Source organism: Chanodichthys erythropterus, chromosome 8, assembly GCF_024489055.1.
Source record: "Chanodichthys erythropterus isolate Z2021 chromosome 8, ASM2448905v1, whole genome shotgun sequence".
Classification (NCBI taxonomy): domain Eukaryota; kingdom Metazoa; phylum Chordata; class Actinopteri; order Cypriniformes; family Xenocyprididae; genus Chanodichthys; species Chanodichthys erythropterus.
The window spans coordinates 20061877-20078984 of NC_090228.1; the positions used below are offsets into that span (position 1 = coordinate 20061877).

The 17108-nt window shown below is 38.7% G+C and overlaps 1 protein-coding gene across 1 annotated transcript in view; it reads right to left on the bottom strand.

Moving 5' to 3' along the window:
- Nucleotides 1-16679, bottom strand: part of LOC137023966 (thyrotropin-releasing hormone-degrading ectoenzyme-like) — a 161844-nt gene extending 145165 nt beyond the window's left edge. The window contains exons 1-3 of the mRNA XM_067391097.1: nt 15991-16679; nt 12457-12730; nt 1029-1155 (exon numbers count right to left, since the gene is read on the bottom strand). Coding sequence (XP_067247198.1) covers nt 1029-1155; nt 12457-12730; nt 15991-16679 — 1090 coding nt within the window. The remainder of the gene's footprint in view (nt 1-1028; nt 1156-12456; nt 12731-15990) is intronic.
- Nucleotides 16680-17108: the final 429 nt, after the last annotated feature.

Below are 17108 nucleotides of genomic sequence, written 5' to 3' on the forward strand. Positions count from 1 at the left end.
AGGGCGGGACAACCTGTCAATCACATGACATCACAGCAATAGCAAATCACAATGATCCAAAGATCCAGTCAATTCCTCATGGACAAAATCAAGTCCCCATCTACATTTTTCTTGTTTGAGAAGCTGTTTTGCTCATAATACTGCACAATAGGAAAGAAAAGACTATCGCAACTTCCGTTTCATGACGATTTTAAGCACTTCTTTTTCACAAGGTAACACATGCTAACATTAGCCAGAGTGTTACATTTTCCTCATTAGAACTAAATTAAAGATTTAACTGTAGATTTAAATCCTGCTGGAAAATCCAGCTTAAGCTGGTCACTGTGTTTTGGAACATATTAGCTGGTCTAGGATGATCATTAGCTGCTCCAAACTAGCAGACCGACAGTCATGTTCCCAAACACAGCTAATAGCTTAAGCTGGATTTACTAAGAGGTGGAAATGAGAATGAAAGAAATTCAGAAAGAAAATAATTGAAATGTAGTCTGTGTGTGAATATTCAGAGGGTCTTAACCCTGTTAGGAAAAAGAGCAAATGCTTCCCAGAGAGCGTTTAAGAGAGGAACATGATTAATATTACATGTGCTCTGAAATACACATCCTTACATACAAACATACACATTTAGAGAGGAAGTAGGCAAGCGGGGGAAGAGAGTGACGGATAGACGCCCAGAGAGATTGATGGCTATATTCAAATGAATACAGAGAGCTGACAGGAACCCAATGGAGCGAGACACGGTCTGATGTGAGCCAGTCCACCACAACCACACTACATACACTACCACACAAAAAAACGGTGTGTGTGCTCTAATTCCTAAGACCAAACCGCTTTTGGGATCAATAAATGCAAGAACTGAGTTGCTATTGACTCTCTTTCACCTCTTCACACAAGTACAAAACACTAAATCACACAGAACCGGTTGGCAGTACAAATGGAACAATAAAAAAATCACTCAGTTTCCCATGAACATTTATTGCCTGTTTCACTGAAGCCAGACAAAGCTGAAGACATTTCACCGCCCATCTTACCTAATTTTGGGAGGGAATATTTGACTTTGAAGTAATCCTGGTAAAACTGCAGGAGTCTCTTGGTGATGTGCAGAGCGTAGTCCCCCGATCCGCTCTGGATGGCGTCAGGCCTGGCATACAGCCGAATCTACATCAACACAACATCGGAAGAGAGGGAGAAGAAAAGTCAAATTGTGTCAGGTGCTGAATGAACTCTTGTACGGCTCTGGGTTTATTCCTAACCTCAATTCCCTCAAGGATAACTGTTATGGACTTGAAAGAGTAATCCTTGGTGAATATATCTGCCAAATGCCTTCATCTGGCTGGTGAATTTTGCATTTATCTTTCAAGTGCACCCGCCATCCAGTATGTAGAATATTAAAAGTTCCAAAATTGTTAAACAATTGATGCCAACTGAATAACTATCACCCATAATCCTGAAGAAAGAAAACAAAAGTGAAAAAAAAAAAAGGTATATGCATATGTTTAATTTTTTTTTAAATGTTTTGACCTTGCAGTGTATAATCAAAATGTCCTTTCTGGACCTTTTAGAGAAACTACAGATGTCTCTTATACTGACCCCAAACATTTGAATGCTGTATATATGAATATTTAACAATAATATTCAAATACTACTTATATATTTCACAGTAAACTTGAACATTTTATCTATTTTATTTTATTTATTTATTTTCAAATTATGGTTTGTGATGTTAGGAGTGTTCTGGTTCTGTTGGTTCATAGCGTAACTTACTGAATAATGTTTTGTAAACCGTGAAATATGAAAATGAATGGTAAAAAGACTTCCAAAACCAAGGCCATTGAAATATCGGACAGTTAGCTGTTTACATGTCTTTGAATGCGCTTTCATAAAACTCAATGTTATCGAATTGCAGCTGTTGAACATTTCTCAGTGTAGTTTTACAAGTATTAGGATTATTATAGATTATTTCCATCCATTTTAAAACTGTGTTTTATTAAAATAGCATTTTAGACATTTGTTCTTGCAAGATCCTTTATTCTGTATTTACTGTATGTGTGTGAGAAAGAGAGAGGGAAGACATAAAACAAGTGTGAAAGAGAAAGTGTGTGAGGTGTGGCTCTGTGGGAAATGTATTCTCACAGTAAAAATGATCTTGGTCTCTTTTAGCCGAAGGCTGATGCATGGCACGGCTTTCTGAATGGGCATCCATCTAGTCAGAATGAATGTCCTCCTACACTAACAGAGTTACCGTGCAAAACAAGCAGGAGGAAAGCCTTTGTTTCAGAGCCTGGCAGCAATGCACATTGAATTATGTGTTGTTTACCTCACATGTTGCTGCCGTATCGATCAGCTCTATGTCTGATATAAAGATGAATGGACGGCACTTAGGGCTGTGGAAATGATTCAAAGCTCAATCAAATCAATGTGATTTTAAAACAATCTGTAATTAGACAAAGCGCTCAAGTTGACAATCAAGAGAAGCTTCATTAATCAGTCAGTGTGAAGATTGTTCAATCTGACTCTAGTCTGACTGCTTCATTTGTTTGTTTGTTTGGTTTTGATGAAGGCAGCTTGACAGAGACTTAAATGGGGTTAATTAAACTTTATTGGAGAGTTTCTCAATGAGCGGCTGCTCAACATTTTATCCGCTAACAAGCTCTTTCTGATGAAAAGATGAAGGTTTAGTCAGCACACTTAAAGGGATAGTTCACCCAAAAATTAAAATTTGATGTTTATCTGCTTATCCCCAGTGCATCCAAGATGTAGGTGACTTTTTTTCTTCAGTCGAACACAAATTATGATTTTTAACTGCAACCGCTGCCGTCTGTCAGTCAAATAATAGCAGTAGATGGGAACTTCAACTATAACAGTAAATGAAACTTGCATAGACAAATCAAAATTAAACCCTGCTGCTCGTGACGACACAATGTCCTAAGAGACGAAAAGATCGGTTTTGTGCGAGAAACCGAACATTATTTATATAATTTTTACCTCTAATACACCACTATGTCCAACTTCGTTCAGCTTCCTGTTAGTGAGGTCAAAAAACGCGTTCTGAAGACGGAAGTGATGTCTCGCCCATATACTTCAATGAGCGCGAGACATCACTTCCGTTGTCAGAGCGCGATCAGACCTCACTAACCGGAAGCTGAAGTTAAAAATCATAATTTGCGTTCGACTGAAGAAAAAAAGGATGCCCTGGGGGTAAGCAGATAAAAATCAAATTTTCATTTTTGGGTGAACTATCCCTTTAAGATGACAAGGAGCACTTGACCTGATATTAACAACCTGTTGACTTATTACACTATATATGCCTGTATGTGAGAGATACTTCAGGTACTTCACAAATTCATTTCTATAAAGATCCAAACTGTGCCATTAAAAAAATGTACAATATGTGAAATTTGTCTTCTAAATTTTACATAATATGATTCCCTCTTAGAAAGTCTGGCTAGTCACCAGCTTGTGTTGTTTAGGCTGGTTTAACAGCTTGACCAGCACCAAGCTAGCATTAATCAGTATGGCTATTCATGCTGGTATTTTAACTTTGAAACCGACATAGACATTTCAAGGCATTTGTATTCTCCTGCTAAAACCATAATTTTGTCCATTAAATGCAGTAAACATGCTTTTCTGATCAGGCTGAGTAATTTTATGAATATGTAATTAGCATATTTAGTATAGTGGTGTTGAATGTTGATTAGATATTACAAGAACATTTGCCATTTTAATGAAAGGATAAATAAAAACTGACTGACTAAACCAGTGGATTTCATAATCACCTCTACAGTGTTATAAATGGAATACACTAAACTTTAAGACAATCAAATAAACAGTTTCTCTTATTTTATCACTAACTAATACAAGACAACAGGTAAAAAATTATGTCTGTTCAAAAAGATTGAGCAGTAGTGTTTGTGTGTGAAATCATGATTGATTGATTGATTGATTGATTGATTGATTGATTGATTGATTGATTGATTGATTGATTGGTTGGTTGGTGGATGGATGGATGGATGGATGGATGGAAGACAGATTCGATCTTTGACATCATTACTCCTGTAAACATGCACATTGTTAGTCGGTGTGACTTTTTTAGTACACCTTTTAACCCTAGTTAAAATACCCTGGTTATTCAGGTATGGTAAGGGAAGTCAAATCTAGCCTAAACCATAAAGTACTCACCCACCGGCTGGGTGAAATCCATCAGGAATAACGTAGAAGACTACCTTATGTTTGTTTTTTATCGAGGCTCAGTTTGGAGTTATAAGTAAAGTCTCACGGAAGGCAAACGTAACAATAAAATATCTCTTTTATTGGTTACAATACAAAGCAGTTAATGCCCAGCTTAAGCTACATTTTCCTCATCACATTCGCCTTGCCTGGGAAAATCAACTCTTGGTGACATTATTTGTTCTCCATCACCATTTTCCATTAGCACTTTAGCAATGGTTACAAATGACCAGATAATTCATTTTTCTTTCTTTGGTTTAACTGGTCATCCGTTGTCATCAAAGCAAAATTTCAGGTTCAGGTTCCCATTTGCTTTGAACATCCTCTATTCCCGTACGACATTTTGACGTCCAGGAATAATCAATACAGCTGTTGCTTAGCTGTCTTAGATAATTCTCATTATGTAGGCCCACACTAAACCACAACCTTTATGCCACGCTCACACCCTATGCCTTCCTATCACCAGTAATTCTCCTTTTTCCATATCACTATGCATTCCTCGCATTTTATCCATTTCAAGCCTGTCCATATACACTCACAGTTATCCTTCAGATTTCCTGTTCTTTGAATTATTATTACCTCTAGTTTGGGAAACTTTATTTTGCATTCCTCGCATATGACACACTGTGCCCCCTTTATTTTTCCTGGATGCTCCTTATACTGACTGCTCTTAATTTTTTGTTCCTCTAGGGGCTTTTCCATTTTACAACTTGGCTTATCTTTAGCTGAACTGTCCCACCATACATATTCTCCAAGACATCCACATATTACACTCTTTCCTCCAGCAAACAGCCTGTTTCACTTTAAACTGACAGCACTGCCTATTTTTCCATTTTGCCTGTCTTTTTCATGCTGTGTGTTTGTCACAATGTAATTCATTCTGCTTTTTGAGACTAGTCGTGTCTCTGCCCTTATCACTCCTCTCTGACTGTTGATTGTTATCATGTTTTTAAGCTTCATTTCCTCCGTATCTTGCAAGTCTTGCTTTCGTAATATTTTAGTCACCTTTGACCAAAGACCTTTTAGACCAAATTCCATTATTCTGTAATTCTACTGTGTGCTGGTCAATTATTTTTACTATTTTATCTTTTTTCCTGATTAAATCTTTGAATGGTTTGTTCTTGTTTTTATTCTCTAATTTTATCCACACAGTGTCTCCTACCTTGCAAACATGTTCATGCTCGATCGGTCTGTCATTCTTTGTTCCTCTTTTTATATCTGTGAGGTTAAGGTAATATGTTAGTTCCTCTATTTGAGTGTCCCAAAGTGTATTGTTACAAATTGCTCTCATCCATTCCTTAATTCCGCTATCCCGTTGCTTTGTGGCATGTATCTTAATGCCTTCTGTAATCCAATGTATTTCTCTGCCAGCCAATTTCCTAATTCATCTCTGACAAAATAAATTCTGTTCTCGTACCGTTTCAGGCCTTCCCCAAGCTGTCATTAATTTGTTTAACTTCTGATTTAACTATTGTTTTTCCACTTGATTCTTTCAGAGCTTTAGCCCATATATTCCCAGTGTAACCATCTGAAGATGAATCTATGTCCTAACTTTGTTTTAGGTTTAAGGGGACCGTTTGTATAATTTTTTTATCACTTTTTCCCATTAAGTTTACACTATATATCTTCCAAGGGGTTTTTTCCCTCCTAGGACTTTTTTCCCAGTGTTAGCATGCTGGGTTTTTCTCATAGGGTTTTTTTTTCCACCCCTGGGAGTCAGCCAACATTGGCTTAATGTAGCACCATCTTGTATATGTTACATATTACCACGCTTGTTTGTACAGTTTATTTTTAACCACTTCCCTTTTTTCTGTGCTTCTAATATGTAAAGCTGTTTTGAAACAATTACCAATTGTAAAAAGCGCTATATAAATAAATTTGACTTGACTTGACTAGGATGTTTCGTTTGATCATGGATTTTTCCTATAATGTCTTTATCTGCTTCTTGTATTACTACTACTCTTCGCTCATCCTTAAAGGATTAGTTCACTTTCAAATAAAATTTTCCTGATAATTTACTCACCCCCATCTCATCCAAGGTGTTCATGATGAAAACATTCCAGGATTATTCTCCTTATAGTGGACTTCAATGGTCTCCAAACGGTCAAAATTACAGTTTCAGTGCAGCTTCAAAGGACTTTAAATGATACCAGATGACGAATAAGGGTCTTATCTAGCGAAACAATCGGTCATTTTCTACAATAATACAACTGTATATGCTTATAAACACAAATAATCGCCTTGGACGTGCTTCCGCTTTCCATATTCTTCAAAAAGCTAACGCTGAATGTCCTACCCTTCCCTATTCTACTTACGGAACGAACGCAGCGGCAGTTTTTTTTTTTTTTTTTTTTTTCATAAGTAGAATAGGGAAGGCATAGGGCATACAGTGTAAGCTTTTTGAAGCACGTGCGAGGCAATACTTTGTGTTTATAATGCATATACAGTTATATTATTGTAGAAAATGACCAATTGTTTGGCTAGATAAGACTCTTATTCCTCATCTGGTATTGTTTAAAGCCCTTTGAAGCTGCACTGAAACTGTAATTTTGGCCTTCAACTGTTTGGAAGCCATTGAAGTCCATTATAAGGAGAATAATCCTGGAATGTTTTCATCAAAAACCTTAATTTCTTTTCGACTGAAGAAAGAAAGAAAGACATGAACATCTTGGATGACATGGGGGTGAGTCAATTATCAGGAAAATTTTATTTGAAAGTGGACCATCCTTTAAGAGTTTTTGAACCATTAGTATAAACTACCCTACTTCTTACCAAGTCTATTTTTTTCTTCTGACAGCTTTTCTGTTCTTTGTGTCTAAATTTCAGGTTTGGGTCTAACAGCATGTCTCCCCATCTTTCCCATCTTGTGGTTTGAGCCTTACTATCTTTCACTTTACTTTTACTCAAGTGTGCCATTACTGGCTCATCAGTGTTAATATAAATTATCTTCCCTCTGGCTAAGCCCTTTAATTCTGGATTTAATTCTTTTATTTAAGGCTGCTAACTTCTTTTCAATTGGTGTAAACTTTTTCTCTGGGTTTTCCCATGTTCTTGTAATTATACTTATTGGCATATTACTTCCCTCATTCCTTGCTATTGACTGGTATCCAATATGATCTATTGACAGGTCTAACTCCAGATTTTTGTCATTCATTCTCCCTTTGAGTTGACCTGAGTTTAAAATGGCTTATTTCATTTTCTGCAGTGACTCATCTGCTGTACTTTCCCAATTCAGTGTTCCCCCTTTTATAGTGGAATAAATTGGTTTTGACATTTGGCTATATTCTGGAATAATGTCACAAACATATCCCATCATTTGTTGAACCTTCCTTACTGTCTCTGGCTTTTTTAACTGGTTAATTTTTTCTTTCATTCTTCTGGAGTCATTTGGTCCCATTTTTCCTCTGGAACATAACTGCTCTTAACAGGTCTAACTGTCTTATTCATTATTCTGGGTTTTCCTGTTCATACTCTAAATTGGCACCCCATCTTTTTGGGCTTCTATCAAATCCTTTTTCCATCGGGCATACTTATCCTCTGCCCCTGTGAGTTGTCTGGACTTTTCTAAGGCCTCGCCAGTAATTACATGGCCAGTACTAGTGTGAACTAACCATATTGTTGAATGTTTTTCAAGTCTCGCAGCTTCCACTGCTTTCATTATGTGGTTTGCATAACTCTTCGCCCTGTTTTATTTTTCCTACCTGCTGTTTAACTGCTTCTGTTAAATTTAATTCTAATAATTTTACCTGGTAGTCTACTTGTTCTTCATTTGGCTCTTTTGAGGAATTATATGTGAGATATCTAGGATTGTTCTGTTCACTGGAATTGTTGTGGATGATCTAATCCTGACTCTCCTAGTCTGTACTCTGGGATCCTCCTCCCAATTGTCACTTTCTTCTGTATCTTACTCGCTGTCTATGCTATCCTTGGATTCTGGCTCCTGTAATGCCTGCTTCAACTCTCTATTTTCTTTTAACATTTTATCCATTTCTCCAATTGCCTTGAGCTCAAGCTTTCCTGCCCTCTTATTACGTAACCTTACTTCTCTAAGATCATTATCTGATGACTCACTAATTTGACTGTCTGTTGTGTCTTGCTCAATAGAATCTGATAGCCATTCTTGTGACCCTTGATTTTCTGTCTCCTGGGGTTTAAGATCTTCCTCCCAAGGTGCAGTAGGTTTCAACTTACTTACGTTTTCTGCTAAACTTGGCTTTACTTTGTATTTCTCTTTTTGCAGTTTAATAATATTTTTTATTTTCTCTTGATCTCTCTCTTTAACAAGAAGATTTATAGTTATTTTAATTTCTTGCGACATTTCTATTATTCCAGTCCCTCCAGACATTGTTCTGTCACTACTGGGGACATATGTAGTTCTTTATCACCTCTGTCGTTAGCTTCTCTAATTACATTTTTATCTCTGTCTTCCTCTTCTGGTGGTAAAGTAAGAAGGATTTCAATTGCATTTTGAAAGTCTGTCATTGCTTCCTGGTAAATCCTAACTTTCTCCATATTTGGCGTATTTTATCTCATCACCCTGAGATTTCTTTCATTTTTTTGCCATTCATAGTGCACAGTTTTCCCCATGTTTTTTTTTATGCACTGTTCACCTAATGCCCTCTGACTCTGAGGTTTTACACTGGATAGCCACTTCCTGTCCATAGTGACTTCCTAACTCTATGGCCCAGAGCATGACTGCTAAAGCAACTTCAGATTCCTGAAAATTTCCTCTTTGCAATCCATCTCGGCTTGTTAACCATTACAGTATCTGACCTTGCTCTCCTGAACCGAGGTCTCCCATGCTTTTACCCAGTTGTCTCCCCAGGTGTAGGCTTGAATTAATATATTACTGCATTTTCTCTGGGCTTTTTTACCTGCCATATTAGGGCGTCCCCTACTACAGGTTTTTCAGCTCAATAGCCCCCTCTAGACCCCTCTCTAGTTCTCATGGGTAGCGATCCCATTTCCTGGCCCTTCAGTCCTTTCTCTGAACTGGAATATACTAAGTCTCTCTGGACTAGTATCTAACCGAATCCTTTCTGGGTTGGTCTATGTGGGTCTTACAGGCAGCTCTTTAATGTGGTTTCAACTTAAAACTCAAACCTCAAGCCACTCACGTTGGGCCCCATGTTAGTCTGTGTGACCTTTTATAGTACACCTTTTAACCCTAGGATTTTTCAGGTAGGGTGGGGGAAGTCAAATCTAGCCTAAACCATAAAGTACTCACCCACCAGCTGGTTGAAATCTTTCAGGAATGATGTACTGTAGAAGACTACCTTATGGTTGTTCTTTATTGAGGCTCTTTTTGTAGTTATAAGTAAAGTCTCACGGAAGGCAAACGTAACGAAAAATATGTAACCAATAAAATTGGTTACAATACAAAGCAGTTAATGCAAAATAAAACTACATGAAAATGAAATCAGCTTAAGCTAAAAAGCTATGTTGGAGATGCTGTTAAGCACCCCTCAATAGGGTATCAGGTGTCCTTCTGTGCTTAATGCAGGCAGCATCCGAGGAGGCCTTTTACTCCTCAGACTTTTGTACTACTTTTTGGGAAATTTCAAATTCATATTACTCATCAATTGATCAATGCCCATGATCCAATCTTCCTACTGTAGCCGTTTCAGTCTCTGTATCTCTTGCTTACTAAGACGGATGTTGTCTTCTTCTAGCACTCTTCCTCTTCTTCACCAAACTCTTCGTCTGGTTCACATCCTCTTGAGGTTGCAACACACTCTCTTCATCCTCATGTGTTCTTGTTAAAATTTCAGGTTGGTTACAATCATCAAACCTCAAAAACCCTAACTTTCACAACTGTTGCTTAGTCATCTTATCTTGTAACAAACAAAGGAAGTATTGCATTTACTTAATTTCATAATCATTCAAGCATTCAAGCAAATATGGCCTTAACTTAAAAGCAAGCAAACAACTACATTGAAACAGGTAAACACAAGGGCGTAGATTTGGTTTCAACTTTGGGGGGGTTGAACGTTGGTATGGTTGTATTGTATTGGGGGGGTTGTTACTGATGGCTTTGAATATTGGGGGGGTTATCCCCCTAAACTACACCCCTGGGTAAACAGCAATATCAATAATAATTCCCAAAACAACATCAGCATGCTAGATGTTAGAGAGAGATGAGTCGCTCAGCTCCTTATGCTGTAACTGCATCAATTACTGTATATACTTCATAAACTCATAGTTGTATGCAGTTAAAATTCATGGTTAAAATTCACCACCACCATCTAGAGCCTTAAAAACCGTAATACATATTGCCCAACAACTGCTACTGGGTCTGTCGTGATCTTTACACACGTGCGTGTGGTAGATCAGTGTTTCCCCTAAACCCAGAGTAATAACTCCACTCTCCTCTCCAACGTTCCTCTCCCACGATCTTTCCTCTCGCTCCACACAGCCGAATCTGTATGATGAATGGAGCGAGGGGGCTACCCTGCCGCTTTAATGTGATTGATGGGGGAAGCTAGCGCACGGCTAACCGCTACAAGCCACAGTGTGGGTATAAATGCCCCAGATAGAAGCACACTCCACTGATTTGATATAAAGGAGAGCGCGGTCATGCAGAAGGAGATAGATTAATTACACTAATATGAGGAGGAGGAGGCCGGCCAAGGGCACACAACAGGAGACACTGAGGAAGCCGTCATGAAGTGTCTAATTTGACAACAGGACTTTGACTGAACATGATATCAGTAACACAACTCATAAACAGCATCTCTCTAATGGCAGACAGATGAAGCTGCTTAGAATGTGAGGATTCAGTGTCAAAAAAACATTTAAGTGCATGTGATGAAAGTGATACAACGCACACTATATCTTAATGGCTAAACTTCACATCAAACATGTTCCTGTGTGTTTTATAAAACCTGAACACAGTCCTGTGGACACATAAGTGACATAAGTGGACACCAGTTGCACACATGATTCATAACCTTTTAAAAGGCACGTATGTGACTTTGTGGATGCTGGACTAATGTTAGTGGAGACAACCGTTTCCATTATCCATTGTGTAACCGTTATATATTGACTATAGAAATGTACAGTAACATAAGCATATCGACTGTGAGCAAGATAATAGCTCTGTTTCAAAACTTAATGTCTTGGCAGCTGCCTTCTAAGGGAACATCCTAACCTCACAGGTCACAGCTACATTATATATATACACACAATACAATACACACAAGACTCGACTCACAATTGATATTAATTGACTTTGATGTTAGTCTGTGGCTAAGCTAATGATTCAATACGCTAATGAACTACATAGCACACACAAATATTGCGTAGTCACTTTTTAATTAAATTACACTATTTTATCATTACTTTTGAGTATTTAATGAAACATATTTTCTTATAATGTGCTGTTCATAAGTTTGAGATTGGTAATATTTTGTAATGTTTTTGAAAGAAGTCTTTTATGCTTACCAAGGCTGATTTGATTAAAAAAAAAAAGAAGAAAAATGCAGTGAAATTGTAATATTGTGAAATATTATTAATGTTTAATTGTTTTCTATTTTAATATACTAAAATTGTAATTTATTCCTGTGATTTATTCCTGTGAGATATGGTAGTAAAATAAATTAAAAAAAAATAGATAAACTGTGTCAGAAAAAAAATAATCTTAATTATGTCAGATACCACTTAAGCAAAACATAACATGGTCAGGTCAAAGTGTCTGAATAATTTTTGCTTCCAAATTTGTATCAATTTTACTGGTAGTCCACTGTACGAATAATTTTTGGGTATAATATGTCACAGTTTACTTTATTTTGCTATCCTCACTTACATAAATGAACTATTCTGTCCTGAACCCACTAGTAAAAAAAAATCGTAATAATTTTTGGTATATATATGATGAGTAGAACGTTCAAAAGAACATAATTTATTTGAAATACAAATATTTTGTAACATTATGACTGTCTTTACTGTCACTTTTGATAAATCAGATGTATGTTCTTCATTGGTTTCTTTGCTCATTTACATTGGATTGACTTTATCTACTGATCTCAGTGCAATGCATTCTGGGATTGCCTTCACTTTGAAGCATACATGAGATGCTGCCTTAGAATTAGGAGAATCAGACAGAAAATCTTCTGGAACAGCCTTCAGAAGTGCATCTGTGATGATGCTTTAAAATTCTGCTCAGTTATAAAATAATAAAATCTCAGTATACTGTTTCTAACTTTGAGTTTTGAGACTGAAAATGCGACTCACCACGACTCCATTGTCTGTAACTGCTTCTCTGTAGGTGAAGTTGCACACGGCCCAGGCCAGGTAATACGTGGACATGCGGGGCGTCCTGGAGAAATGGTTGGTCACCCATCCGTCCTCGTCAGATGTTGAGGCCTCCACTGGCATGTTGGACAGCGACTGATACGAGCTCTCGTGTTTCAGACTCACTCTGAATGTGGCTTTATAGATGGGCTCGTCGAAACACGGGAAGGCCTTTCTAGCGTGAGTCGGAGAGAACTGCGTCACCGCAAGATACCTGCAGAATAACAGCAGGGATAAGAACATAAGAGAGGTAAGATAAATGAAACCTCTGCTGAAATATATGCTATTGAACTAGTCCACAGTGGAAAGTCATTTCACCATAACTTCATTACATTGGTTGTCACATGACTTTCCTGAATGTAAATTAGCTCTGTCTGCCATCCCTGTTCTCATCGCTGTGCATTTTTATCACACTAATGAGCTTTCTGGAGTGAAGATGGACGAAACTGTTAGAGCTTTTTAACCACCGCAACTAAATCACATCAAACGTCAACATATCATAAGATACACTACACAGAAATAATGATATATCTGATATCTGCTTGTCACAGCTGCAAACATTAAACCCATCTGTGACAGCGCAACGTCAACAAATTGACAGCGTGAACCAATTTAGATGGCAAAAAAATAATAAAAAGCTGTCAAATTGATCTTACATGTAGTAATGCAGCGTTAATAATCTACATTGAGACACATTGAGGACATGAGAACTGAGTTGAATATCAAAGTAAAAATCTAGTTAGAGAGCAGGAAAAGCGGTTCTGGAGAAGAAAGAGTAAACTGCATTCCAGACAGCTGCATTAGCGGATATTAAAGCCAGTTTCAAACCTCACAGGCATTTTTGTCTTCGCCACCCACAGCATGACCAGCAGACGGGGGAGGAGGGGTGTTCTGCTCACTCCTGCATTTCTGTCACAACTTTTTACTCTTGTTAGCAGCCATTCATGCAGTAACAATCTATAATGTCCCATCTGTTTACCACCTTTCATTCACCATTTATAGATGCTAGTACCATGTAAACATCTTCACACTATTTAAATATCACAATTGGGATGCAGGCAGGAGGTGATGAGAAATCAAACAACTAACAGACACACAGGAGGAGATTCGACTGGGATGTCAGAGTGAAAATCCCTGCAGTGTTTGAGTTTGTTGGAGATGTTTTAGACCTGCTCATTGTGACATCACTGACCTGCAATGTGAGGCTGAAGGAAAACTGTTACATTTCTGAAAAGATTAGACCATGCGCCCATGTCAAACTACATAAACACAGTTATTTTCTCAATCCTGCGAGATCCCCGCCGCTCAGTGTTCATGAATATACGAGCAGCCAGCAGGCGCTGATTACACTAAACTCAATGATCTTCACAGCCTGTGGAGCTGAGAGCTGCTGAAGAACGCTGTCTGAACAACATCAACATCTACTGAATTTGTCTCAAACGTGCTCTTCAATTACCACCTCACAATACAGTTTAAAAAAAGAAAGAATCGCCCTGAGCCCTTAACATGCTGTTTACAGCTGAAAGGAAGTAGAAGGTTCAACAGTTATTGAAAAAACAAGAAGGCAACTGGTGGACTGACAAAAAGTTTGTGAACCCTGTCCATGAAAGCGAACCCTTCAGGGTAAAACAAGGCTTAGACATGTGTCAAATACAGAAAACCTGGGGCAAAGATTCAGACATGAGCCATTTTTCCCTCAGAGGACAAAGAGTCAGAAGCCAGAAAATAAGAGCAAGAAGTTGATATTCACTGAAATCACTGTGAATATGAGGCTGTAAAACTACAGTCAATACACATATATGAGCTTCTGATAATCAATGGTGCATCTTAAAGAGTTATATAAGATTATAACTACTGATCTGAAGATTTTCAAACATAACAATGGGTTTTCTCAGCATAAACAGGAGCACATATGAACTGAACACCTTAATCTAACTCTCTAATCTCACTAGTATTGATGTATTATGGTAGTAGCTGCATAAATAGTTTATATATGTAAATTTAACTCTGTGTGGGTTCATGAACGTTTATCACTGTGCTGGAAAACTTCCCATGATTATGTGAGTGTCAGTCAGTGTCTGACAGTGAATGAGTCACTGAGTGCAGCGACAGACAGCTGTGACTTCAGTACCCAGAGGTTTGACTAGCGTTCAGATCTGTGACTTCTGACCTCCCTAAACACTGAGGAACAGTTACTGTCTCAGACCGAGACGTACAAATTTCATGCAGACAATTATGTTTGACTAAGAGTTACAGGTGAACTGCCCAACCTTAACTATAATCTACATTTAAAGGGATAGTTCACCCAAAAATAACAATTCTGTCATCATTTACTCACCCTCCAAATCTGTATAAATTTCTTTGTTCTGTTGAACACAAAGGAAGATATTTTGAAGAATGTGAGAAACTGAACACCAATGACTTCCATAGTATTTTTTTTCTTACAATGGAAGTCAATGGTGCCCCAAAGCAGCCTGGTTACTTTCTTCAAAATATCTTCCTTTGTGTTCAGCAGAACAAAGAAATTTATACAGATTTGGAACAATTTTCCTTTTTCGGTGAACTAACCCTTTAAAGCGGTTAATGTTATGAATGAAGAACCAGAGAATATATCTTGTTTCTTTTGACATATGATGTAATAATATTTGGTAAGCAGCAAAATTTTACTGGCATTCATCTGCACATCATATCTCTGTACATAACAACAAAAAATTAAAGCCAACCTCACAGAACTTAGCATGGCAACCAGATTTTCAACAAAAATACAATAGTTGCTACTGCTATTAACCTCCATTTATATCATTTATTATGGTTTTGAAGTAGTGAACATTATTATTGAAACTATTATAGTTTGATGTAAAACACAGTTAATATGGCAGTAAAACTGGGGTAAATTGGGGACAGTAAGATTACAGCTGTTTGAATGACTTATGATTTATTATATTTTTTACAGTAATATCAGTTCTAGTATCTATGGTGATTACATTTCTGTAAGAGCAAATAACTAGCCAAAAAAGGCTTAATTTTGCATATGAACTTCAGGCAGCATCAGTTCACTGTGATTTTGCCAAGTAAGACATATTCCTGGATCAACATATTTTGTTGATCCTGGAACAACATTCCAGTCTGAAAATTTTGTCTTAACCCTATTCCTACCCATAACTTATCCCTAAAGTCAGAGGGGAAAGATAGGTGAATAACATTGATGTAGAAGCACCTAACCCTGGTTGTAAGTCTAAACTTGACATAAATGGTAAACTTGTCCCTCAAATCTGATTGGTTGATTGCAATGTTGTTCCAGGATCAACAAAATATGTTGATCCAGGAACATGTCTTACTTGGCAAAATCACGGTGACCCGCGAGTTCCCATGGAACCCGCGGCCCTCCCCATGGCAACAGCAGTAGCTACATTATATCAACAACACCTCATGAGAAACTTTTTTTAGACTTTTTTTTTACTGAACCGCCTTTACCTTCTTTCTCCATTGAGCAAGTACGAGCTGCGAAAGAATCCCAGGAGCTCGTGCTCGATGTGCGCGTGGAAAGTGATGTTGATCTTGTATGTTCTGAGCGGCTTCATCTCTCTGTGCAGCGCGATCACATACACCTGCTTGGGCTGGTAGTGGAAGCGGCGCTGGATCCTCATGGCGCCCGCTTTCTTACTGTCCGAATACACCAGCACTTTCTCCACCTCCAGCCGGTCCGTGTGCAGCACGATCAACTTCGTGGAGTTGACGCATTCAAACTCAATGTTCACCTCGCCGGAGAAGGTGAAGTTCTCCATGTACACGGACAGTCGGAGGTCGTAGTGGCGAGGGCGCAGGGTGGCCGGTAAGCGCAGATGTCTCCAGGGCTGCTGGCCGTCCTCTGTGTCCCTGTGACTGATGTTCCCGTCCCGGGAATGTTTCCACTTACTGTTGCTGGACCCGTTCGCGGCCAGAGCCCCGCTGCTCTCCGCGGCGCATCTCTCGAAGCTGACGCTGAGCGTGATGGCGATGGCCGTGACGATGATGAGGGTGAGGATGGAGATGGCGAAGCCCAGCACCAGCCTCTTATGCACCGTGATGTGCTGTTCGGTCGTCCGGGGCCGGACCACCACGCTGTCGGCCCACTGATCGGACAGAGCCCGTCCGTTCCTCATGCTCGCGTCCTCGATCCCCATTATATGACGAATCTGATGTGTTTTATATTCATGATCAGCCTCCGTTCGCGCGCTGCCGCTTCAAACTGATTTAAAGGCGAGAAATGAGGAAAAGAAACACGCAAAGCTTGGAACAGAATGGAAAACTGATGATCGATGATCTCGAGACTAGATTCGGGTGAATCAGAAGTTCGGTCGGTCAGATGCTGGAGCTCATCGAGTCCTACCGCACATCCATCTCTCCTCTGACTTCAGTCTGATGTGGATGAAGGTCCAACACCTGCTTTCTGATCAATCGCGAGAGTGTTGTGAATCTCTCTTCTCTCTGTTCATTTCTCCTTCCTCCATCATCATCACAGTTTCTCTCGCTCTCTGATGCATCCTCTCTTTCAGCCAGTGGGCTGTGCGCTCTCTCTCTCTCTCTCTCTCTCTCTCTCTCTCAGAAATTCA